General features: G+C 34.1%; 1 protein-coding gene and 1 long non-coding RNA gene across 3 annotated transcripts; one reads left to right on the top strand and one right to left on the bottom strand.

The window, feature by feature from the left end:
* Nucleotides 1–100: 100 nt before the first annotated feature.
* On the bottom strand, nt 101–8044 carry LOC103839123 (urea-proton symporter DUR3). Of its 2 annotated transcripts, none has more exons than XM_009115612.3 (10): nt 7506–8034; nt 6374–6481; nt 6119–6214; nt 5928–6010; nt 4393–4613; nt 3868–4130; nt 3302–3540; nt 2612–3042; nt 1022–1252; nt 101–535 (listed from the first exon to the last, which is right to left on the bottom strand). In XM_009115612.3, the coding sequence occupies exons 1-10, from the start codon at nt 7674–7676 to the stop codon at nt 264–266; spliced, it is 2115 nt and encodes a 704-aa protein (XP_009113860.2). In that variant the 5' UTR covers nt 7677–8034; the 3' UTR covers nt 101–263. The 2 variants fall into 2 exon arrangements, 1 of the variants encoding a protein (XP_009113860.2); XR_004451778.1 differs by lacking the exon at nt 101–535 and adding an exon at nt 1400–2523 and having other exon boundaries at nt 1112–1252; nt 2556–3042; nt 7506–8044.
* Nucleotides 6488–7853, top strand: LOC108869882. Its single transcript, XR_001956397.2, has 2 exons — nt 6488–7383; nt 7474–7853. It is a non-coding gene; the product is annotated as an uncharacterized LOC108869882 (long non-coding RNA).
* Nucleotides 8045–11431: the final 3387 nt, after the last annotated feature.

Below are 11431 nucleotides of genomic sequence, written 5' to 3'. Positions count from 1 at the left end.
AATTTACAAATGTTATTTTTTCATAAACAATGATCATTTATGTGCATCTTCCAAGTGTCGAAGAAAAATCAAACCAATAAAAGAAGGACGACAAGTGAAATAAGAACAAATTAGCATGTGCATAGTACATTAGATAAGGAACACATTGTACAATAGGAGATAGTTCTGATATGATTTCACACAAACTAGAAAAACGGGCAAGCAAAGCATATAAACAAAAGCAGAAGAAAATCAATCTTTCATATAACCATATTGATCTTTCTTCAACTTTCTTCATCGGTTTTCTTTGTCTTCTCGATTTCAAGCAGATAAATCCTCTCAGCTTCTGGTACAGCCTTGGTTAAAGCTTGAAGCCTATGGTTCAAGTCATCAAGCTTGTTCATTAACCTATCGTTAGTGAACATTCCCATACAAACGCTCTTGATCGTTTCCCAGCTTTCGATCAAAGGCAAACCAATTATCACAATCGATCCTATAGTTCCCCAAGCTACAGCCACAATTGCCCAAAACCAGAAATATCCTCTGCTAAACACACCTGCAATATTTCGAATGTTTAATTGATGTTAATGATTTATCAGCAATTTTTAACAGCTTGTTATTGTAAAGTTTGGTGTTTTTGAGACGTCTACAGGCTAAAAGAGACGACGGTAATAAACATAGATGAAATGACTTCATCTCTAAGTCTCTAACCTTTGCAAGAACGATAATATTTAGTTATTCTTTTATGATTATAAGGTTATGAATCTGTACATCCACGTAGCATGACAGCCAAATCATGTAATATTTTAAAGTATAGACTTCTCTCAACGTGAATCAATTTTTTGACATCCAAAGTTCATACATTTTTTGTACTAAGAAACTTCACCATTAAACCAACTACTTATTGATAACTTTCAAGCACATTCAACATCTGAAATCGATGGACAATGCATGATTGTTTGATGTCAAACTTTCAGTCAACGTTAAGTTTAGGTATGAATAAATAATTTAATTTTGATTTATATATGTGGGAAATACTTACGTGCTGGGAGAGACAGAACTGGCCAGATGACAACAATGAGGAGAGTGAAGACAAGACCCCATTTAACAATCCAAGCTTTGGCTCTTCTCAGCTTCTCTTCTTTTAGCTCCTCTACAGGAACATCGATATCGTCCCCTGGAGCCTCAGCTTCCACCACTTTGATTTCCCTCGTCGTCGACCAATCGTAGTTCTGTGGCTGTACTAGACTACACACCGCATGGATAAACCCTCCTTTATATTTACACGTAAGACAGGACCAAAAACAAAATGTTACAAAAATCGAACAAAAACCAAACAGGAATAATCATGTAAAAAACCGTTCAGAGTAATATTAGAAACTGGTCGGTACATTAAAAAAACAAGCTGAAACTATCATACATTAATTAGGTTTTTCATTAGACCATCCACAACGAGGGTGTTGAAAACCAATTTCAACGGTTGTGACCATGCAGTGAGGGTGTTGAATTTCTGCGTAAATATACGTGGGCTTAACAAGTGTTGGAAAGTTTCAATGGTTGAAATTTTTTTTTGTGGCCCATGGCACCGTGAGCGGGTATAAATGTTGAGGGCATGCACGCGTGCAAGCTAACACTATTTATTTTTTAATTCATGATAAGATTTAAATGTTGTGTTCTCATTGGATGTGCAGATTTTCTTTGATTTTTATCCCCATCCAATAATTCGAACCCATTTATTTTATAATAAACTATTTAAAAAAATTATATCAAAATTCAAGATTTTTTTAATTTATAAATAGAGACTACTCTATTTCATTTGGATACAGAAAAAATATCATTTTTCATTATAATCAACTATTTTAGTGTTTTAAACTTTTTTTTTGGTTAAATGGATCCCAATAATAATCCTTTCAACATCCAAAACTCTTCTAATTTTCCGTTTAACTTCCAAAAATTCCAACAATTATCAATTTTAAAACCAAACTTCCAACCAGCCCCAAAATATACCAAATTTTGGTTTCCCACCAAATGAAGATGTTCTTAATATTTTTTTATAGTATTAATTTTTCGTATTATAAAAAGTAAGTGAAGTATAATAATTCAAAATAAATATTATTAAATATATGTTGTTTTAGTTTTTAGGTTAATTATAATCAAATTATAAATATGTATTTATTATGTTGTAAAAACAAAAATATAAATTAAAAGTTGTGGGGTAGAGTGTTAAATTTCTTAAAACAAATCATTATATAAGTTTAGAATGAAGTGGATGTTGAATAAATGAGGTGGAAGAGAGATAAGATGATGTGGAATGTTAAAAAGATAAAAAAGAAGATGTTGAATATAGAGAGAGTGATGAAACCATTTTACCATGGTCCTATGTTTTACTTTCATTTATTTCCAAAAACATAATGTATTTTAATTTGGTTATCTACTTTGATTTTGTAAATTTTTTTATCCACCAACTACTAAAATCCAACCCAAAAACCTAATTATACCTAGTATTATTGACCAAAAAAAAGATAAGAAAGAGCAAGAATTCAAACAACACCAGCACAAAATAAATAAGAACTCAAGTGAAAGAAAGAAATGGAACGAAGCCGAAATTTCCTCAAAGTAGTAGAATCCTGACCTGTTAGAATAGCAACGAGGTTACCAGCAAGCATGGGAGCATTTCTCCCTGTGGTATCAAGATCGACACGTCCGTACTGAATCTTTGCGGTGGATAACCAAGTAACAATCCCAAGAACACAGCCAGAGATCGACCCAAGAATAGCACCAAATGCATTAGCTTTGCTCCACAAAAGCATGAAAGCGATGGGGATAACCGCAGAGCCAATGAGAACTCCCATCGCGAGATACATCCATCCGAGGGAAACACCGGCTTTGTTCAAGATCACTGCAAGAATCCCCATGAAACATCCAAATCCAAGAACCGCAGATCTTGAGACTTTCAAGATTTGTTTTCCGGTTGCTCTAGGATTTATGTATGTTCGGTAGATGTCGTAGGTGAAGAGAGATGATACCGCGATAAGCTCGGAAGAACCAGCTGATGTTACAGCCCTAAGGATAAACAGTGACCATAACTATCATAATTCTGATGAGCATTTAGTTGGTAAAACCAAACAAACCAAAACGGAATCAAATTGAGTAGTGACTTATAAAACATACTTTATTTGTAATAAAATAAGATAACCAAAAACATATCAATCTAAATCATACGGAAATTTCGTAAAAATAATCCAAAGATTCTGTTTGCTCTACTTTTTAGGTATGCCAAAATTTTGTTGATAACTTTATATGATCAAGAAACTGTACTTACATGAAAAGCATAGTGAGAAGAAGCAAGGATCCTGATTTACCCATGAGAGCAATGGCAGTAGCAGGCGGGACTAGACCTCGATTAGCCTCATCTGCGCTTATAGGCAAGTCTAGGGCAAGTGCGCCGAGGCCTAAGGAGGTGGCTAGAGAGAAAGGCACAGCGAACCACACGAGTCCACCAAGCAAATACCCCTTGTGGGTTGATGAAGGTCGAGCAGCTATTGCACTCACCCAGTAACCCTAACAAAAACAAATAACACAATGATGAAATGTTTATGCGATTCCGAATTACTCAAAATGTAACCTTTCACATTTCCAAAATGCGTGTCATAGTGACGAGTACTGATAATTTTTTTGTTTAATACTGTATGTAACATTTCATATTTCAAAATTTAACATATCATATTTCAAATACATACACTTTTGGGAAATAAATCTTACTAGAACAAACTATAAATGCTTATGTGCTTGTAACCTATCTGTTTGTAATGGTGTTGTCATGGTGTCAGAGCTCATATTCAATCTTTGGAATATAAGAATTATAGACTTAGTTGAAAATAGTCTCACATTGTCGACGAAGACAGTGCCGAAGTTTCCGACAATGTTGATGATACCGAAGACAGCACCACCAGAGCTCAACATGGTGAGATAAGAGCCTTTGTAGTTGCCGTCGACCGGACCGCAAGCTTGGTCGTGGTGTGAGAGTGGCTCAGTGCATATCCTTGACTTAGCGGCCATATCTCTTAGCCGGTCATAGACCACAGAGGGACTCCCAAGCTCACTACTCGAAGTGTAGACCAGAAACACAAAGACGACTAAAACCACGTGAACTGAAACCAAACAAACAAACCAAACAAAGATGATAAACAACAATTAACTGCAAGGATATCTAACCATATTAAAATTCATTTTGGTTTATCAATTTATCTGTTTGAATATAATCGGTTCAGCTTATGAATATGGAACAATTCTAAAAGTATGTGTATATTAACCGGTTGATAATTTTGAGTTATTTTTATTTCAGACAATAGTTGTTTGCGGAAATATAGTTTATATAAATATGTAGATATTATTTTTGAGTTTTGTAATTACCTATGACAGAGTGAACATAGCTTGCGAGGAAAGTAGCTTTAAGTCCTCCTGCCAAAGTATAAACAATGACACCGAGAGGAATCAGAAAGCTTGCAGCGTATATATTCACTCCGGTGAGAGCATTCACCACGGCCGAGCCACCGAGCAATAGCATAGCCGTCACTACCACGTTTGTCGCCAGACAAAACACCAAGAACACTATATGTGTTGCGGTTCCCCACCTTGATTTACCAAAAACATATAAAAAGAAATTAGTCTCAACTCTCAGAAATCTATTCTATTAAAACAGCAGATTAGAATTTAATCTGTTATGGACCATATTAAATTAGGACCTATATGAACACCATTAACACAGTCCCAATAATAATACTAATATCAACATAGTTAATGAATGTTAAGGTATATATTAGTCTATTTAAATCATATACTGTTTTTTAACAGTCGTATATTAAAATTTAAATCTATTTTATTAAATCAGAATCATGCCAATTTAAAAGTGTTATGTCCAACTAATTATTCCCATGTTTTACTCTTTCAAAAATGAAATATAATTCTTTATTTTATGTAACTAAATATAATATTCTGGTTTCAGAGTTAAAAAACTTAACTCTCTATTAATTTACAAAGCACATAATGTTAAAATAGGATTTAACAGGGTTTAACTGGATTTTTAATAGAAATAGAAAATTCATATAAACTCATTTAGCTTAACAGAGTTTAAATAAGTCATTTAATTAACAACATTTATTAAATGTGATTTTACTTAAAGTTATTGAAGACCATATTAACCATATATATAGATATATAACATAATATATTAGAATTTATCTTTTTCAAACACTTTTCAAATGTTTTGTTCAGTTTTCGGTGCAGGTTGAATTTCATATTGGTTTTTGGATATAACATTTTTTAAGAAAAGTTTAAGTATATAGGTCTAATAGAGTATGAGATTTTAATTTTCAGATCTTTTTAAGTACGGATATTTTTGACTATTATGTTAGGTAACTAATAAAAAAATATAATATATTGCAAACTTTATAATTTTTTAAAAAAAAAAATCTGAAATGCATATAGTATAAGTGAATAGTTATGCAGTTTGACATATTTAATATAGTTACCAAAAATTATATTCAATTAAATCAACATTTAATATAAATATGATTACAAAAAAATAACATAAATATAAAAGTTAAATTTCTCAAAAACGTTAAAACAAAAAATATACCCGCCCTTTCAAGGACGGGTCAAAATCTAGTAGAACATTAAATCACAAATAAACCATGCCTAGTCCTTGGACCGACCAGTACCAGACCATCAAATATAACCACATTTATCCTTAGTTAATTATTACTATTTGGGATCACATATCAGTTTCAGTTCATTTGATTATATCACTTATTTCATTTGTTTACTTAATTTGGATTTTCATAGAACCGTTCGGTTTCTAGTAAATTTTGGCTTAGTTCTGCAAGATAATTCAGCTTGGTTCAAGTGTCTTTTTAAATAAAGTAGATAATAATTAAGATTGTATGTACCGAGCCTTCACTATTTCGCAGACCGTGTGAGCATTAGGAGCTTTTCTTTTTATTTCAATCGCCATCACACCAAACAAGAGTACCTATTTTGTTAATCATCGATCATCCACATGGCATTATGTATATATAAACTAAACCATATTATAAAATACATATAAATGTATTGTATAGTTAATATTTTGGGAATTAACCTGTATGGTGGCCCCACTAGCGTACCAAAACGGTCCGCTAACACCATACTGCCATGCGACGTTTGAACTTTGGAGTATTGTCGCAGCCCATGTCCACTACGCATCCATCGACCAGGAATATAAATCAGTAATTGACTAATTGTATTTCATTATAACAATTAAATACATACATATATATATATATATATATATATATATTGTCTGAATTTGTTTTTTTTTCAACAATTATTGTCTTAATTAAAATCATGTTTTTACCTGTGACACAATGACACTCGCAATGAGTCCTGTCTTGACGTTTCTTCCAGCTGTATTGAACCATTCAGAGGTATGTTGAGCCCCCACATATCGTTTCTCTAACCAAACCTACATTCATTATCCCAGAATTTGTTTATCATAATCCAATTTTTATCGAATCAGTGAACTGTCGTACTCAATCGAACTCCCAAACCGCGTACACTATTCAATATATTTATATCCAGGATCTGTTTTGTTTCGGATAAGTATCAAATTAGTTATTTGTTATGTTCCTTGTTCAAGAAAAAGAAGTTATTTGTTAAGTTCCATCAAGTTTTGTTATCCAGATCTTTTGAATATGACCATGGAACGAAACAAACCATTTTTAGCCTGCGCAAACTAGTGTATTCGAATTTAGAGTATTGTTTTTATTCTAAAAATTATCAAATAAAAACTGAATATATAATAGAGCAAATTAGCTCAATATACTAAAAAGGGTGAGATACCATAATGGGAAGAAAATGATAATGATAGGGGAAAGAAAATTGAAGGGATATAGAGTATGTAATGCAAATAGAGGATATTTGGTGTGTATGGAGTACAAATTCTCTATATAATAACACTCGTATTTAGATAGATATAGTTAAGACCATTATGCATATATTATCCTAAAAATACATTAGTTTTGACTTTCAAATTTTCAAAAATTAATATATACAGATTTTGTTCAGACATATATATATATATAGATTATATCATTTTAATACATAAATTTACTAAAATTTATCTTAAAATGTGTATTTTTTTTTGTCAACATCTTAAAATGTGTATACTTCATTAAATTTCAAAGTCTGTTCTGGCCACGGTTTTCATATATATTATCGACCAAACTACAATTAGTTGGAGGACAAAATAGTGGAAAATCCTTATTAACGTCTAGCTTGGGCATATATCACCTTTGGAAAGTACTAACATTTGTTTTACTCTGAAGCAAATAATTCATAAGATAAGGTATACATTAAGAAAAAAAGGTATACATTTTTGTGTGGTCACGAGTAAATCAAAGAAGAGATATTATTTTTAGTTTTTCATAATAATATATATTTTTTTTTTTTGTAAAGTAATATTTTGGTTTTGGGAAACGAAGACTAACCAACACAGATGTGAAGACGGCAAAGAAAGCACCAAACCCGAGAATAACGGCGTACCCAACGCCTTGGTCGAGCACCGTAGTATCTCCGAAGAAGCTGCTCCGCCTCTCGCATCCGCTTCCGCCACCGTTGTAATATTTCGCCGAGAAGTCGAAAGGAGGACACGTGGCCATATCTTCTTTCTTCTTCCTCGCACTTTATATTGTTGTAAATGGAAAAGTGGATATGTTTCTTCGGAAATATGTAGGGAGTGGTAGTTGAAAGATTCTTCGATCACTTGTTTATAGAAAGAATCTTCAGACAAGGAAGAATCTCGATTTGTTCAAAGAAAATGAATCTTTTAAACTAACCAAAAAAAAAACTGAATCTTTATTTAACAATTTGCAAGAGATGAAAGCTAGTTGAGGAAATTTTTTAAGAAAGATGAAAGCTACATCTATCCACACAAATCTTCAGAAATTAAGGTATTTTATATCAGCACCATTATTGATGATGAAATAGGAGGAAGTCAATTGTTACGTACTACAATAAGTCAATGGATTTTTATTTTGTTTTTGCTATTTAATGGCTTCCACTAGGACAGTGATGTCATCAGTGATCTAAGAGCATGAGCATTGGTGAACCCCTCTTTGGGGTTCACCAACATTTTTTATTATATTTTTGTGGGCCCATGTACAGTTATGAACTCGGATATGCTGTTTTCTGCATTAGTGAACCCGAAGAAGGAGTTCATAAGAATAAAATAATAATATTAATTTAAAAAAAAAAATTAAAATATTCAGAAAAGATGAATAAAATATTAAAACATATTATTAAAATTATGAAAACATTTTATTCATTACATTAAAAATACATTACATAAATGAGAAATTTTTCTAACATACATAACTTATTTATTCATCTTCATCACCAAACATTTGCCAAATATTTTCCACTAAATCAGCTTTCAAACGATGATGCTTGTCGCCATCTCGAACTTCTCTCCGCATGGCTAACATATCAGGGGTGACATTAACACTATCCCTGCTTCTCGCCTCCGAACTTCTGCTAGACTGTCCTGTCTCAAACTCAGATGTATCAATTGGAGCGTATCCGTCTCGTTCATCCTCTACTATCATATTGTGCAATATGACACAAGCTATCATTACTTTTCCTATCCTTTCCTTGTCCCATTGTAGAGCTGGGTTCCTAACAATTGCAAACCTCGATTGCAATACTCCAAAAGCCCGTTCGACATCTTTTCTGGCGGATTCTTGCATTTCTGCAAATTTCTGTGCTTTACGACCTTGAGGAAGTGGGATGGATTGGATAAATGTTGCCCATGGAGGATAAATGCCGTCGGTAAGGTAACGCCATACGATAAGTGTGGTTGTTGACCTTGAACTTTTTAGGGGCTCGACCATGTAAGATGTCATCAAAAACTGGAGACCGATCAAGAACATTGATATCGTTTAGGGTACCTGGTAAGCCGAAAAAAGCGTGCCAAATCCAAAGATCTTGTGATGCCACGGTAGAGATGATCCGTGGGGTTTTCAACTTACCTTTGTTGAATGGTAGAGATGATCCGTGGGGTTGAGTAGTAGTAGAGTTGATTCCTTGTGTTGATTGGTGATTCTTGTTTGATTGTTGTTGTGATTCTCGTGGTGTTGGTTGGTGATTCTCGTAGTGGTGTTGGTAGGTGAGATTACGAGATGGTCATTCTAGTTTTGATAAAAGTATGGCTGATGGTAAGATTACGAGATGGTAAGATAGTTTTGATAAAATGCATGAATGAAACACATAGTCATTTATATAGAAAAACATTGAAGCAAGTAGCATGTGGGTACATACACCCGTGAGTACAAAAGTAAAGCCGTGGGGACATGCCCATGATTTGATACATAAAACGAGTGTAGAAAGTTGAAAAAAACTACACTCTCCCGTGATTCCATCTTACATACCCTACCACTACAACCACCTACTACTACATTACCACCCGTGACTTGATTTGATACATAAAGAAACAGAGACCTGCAACCATCCACGCATCCTCCTCTTTGAACCCGTGACCTACAAAGCACAACAGTTACAATATCAATATACATCAAGGAAAAGATTAAAACACAAACATCATACACTGCATTTCCTAGCAACCAACTGTAAATTTCAAAAAAAATAACCACTCACCAACTTAAAGCAATTCAGATATGAGTTTGTTTTTTAGAGCAAGCTCTTGATCTGTAAGTGTATCAGCGTTTTTGCCTAGCAACCTATCAAGTATTTTCTGTTTGGATAAAATATTCTTGGCTGCTAGAATGGTTTCGATCTGATCAAACGCTGCTTCATTGCCATGCTTCTTGCGTTTTGCTGCTTTGCTAGCCTTGACTCCGGGAGGTCTAACATCTTCCTCGCGACCCACCTCATCCGCAGTTTCCTTCCTTTTCTCCTTTGCACCATTTGATGTCAGACTGTGTGATCTCCATTTTTGATCAAACCGAAGCTCCCTCCAACAATGTTCAAGAATGAACTTGGATTGAGTATTGAAGTTTTTAAGTTTTCGTTTATGTTTTAAGATGTCGATTAGCTAGGTTTTTAAACTACTTTTGGGTTTGCAAGTACAAGGAAGTAAACACCTTCTAACCACTAAAAATTGATGACACTTAACTTAACTACACAACTACTTCACACAGACCATTCAATAAACATCAAATCAGGTTTTCAAATTAATTATTTCAAGTTTAAATTTAGTTCTGGTTCAGTTGAAGTTTAAATACAAGTTCACACAGACCATTCAAAAATTGATTACACTTAACTTAACTACTTAACTACACAACTACTTCAGTTTTGGTTCAGTTCAAGTTTAAATTCTACTACTACTCTAACCTACTCTAGTTCAAGTTCAAATTCATTATTAGGCAACAACTCTAGGGATAGTGTGGTTACCTTTGTGTTTTCAGTCGAAGCAGCATTTCTCCAAGTGATCCACTTGCACGGTCAGGTTATAAACCTTCCAGTGAGCCTATCAACCTCCACAGTGAGGGCTTTTACCTCTGCCTGTTCAAGGAAATGACAATGAGATGGTGTTAGTCACTGTATAAAAGATAAGAAAAAAATTACAAAACAAAATTCATAAGTGGGAAGTCAGATTACCTCCAGACTCTTGATCTTATTATTCACTTCCGGCAGCCACTTGATCACCGCCTCCACCTCCTCCACACGACTTGTGAGCCGTTCGATATGCTCCTGCACACCAATGACCCAAGGCTGACGATAATGAAAACCATCAGCCTTGGTAACAACACATAAACTATATCAGATTGTTAATTAACAGACAAAAACAGAAGACATAATTTAAAAGACAAGAACCCGTTTTATACCTCGTAGTTTATGCAGGTGAAGAAACGCTTGCCGGGGAGAGTGTCGTATTCCTCCTTCCCACGAACCTCGTGAATTATACTCCCACCGCAGGGACACCTCGTCGGAATCCCGTGTTCTGAATCACACACGATTGAAAGCATATCGATGTGCTCCTTTCTTCTCTTTGTGTCTCTTATCTCTGCTTCGGGATCCATCTGTATCAGGAAAACAAATAATTAGAACAGAAGCAACCGAGAAACAAAAAAAAAAAATTTGAAAGACTAACTAAAAACCCCCAAATCCAATTCAAATCCACGATGAACGAACTATAAAAGAAATCTGTATGTTGATTTAAACGAAGAAATTAAAACCCCCTTTTAGATTTCAAACCCTTACACGAAACCCCCAAATCGAAATGAAATCCACGATAAACGAACCCTAAAAGGAAACCGTATGTCGATTTTAACCAAGAAATCGAAACCCCCTTCTCGATTTACAACCCTAAGATGAAACCCCAAATCGACATCCTTAACCTAGAAACCTCTCGAGATCAAATCGAAGCTATCTCGTCCCGGAGTGATTGAGACTCACC

This window comes from Brassica rapa, chromosome A09, assembly GCF_000309985.2.
Source record: "Brassica rapa cultivar Chiifu-401-42 chromosome A09, CAAS_Brap_v3.01, whole genome shotgun sequence".
Classification (NCBI taxonomy): Eukaryota; Viridiplantae; Streptophyta; class Magnoliopsida; order Brassicales; family Brassicaceae; genus Brassica; species Brassica rapa.
This window is presented reverse-complemented; position numbering and strand designations above follow the sequence as displayed.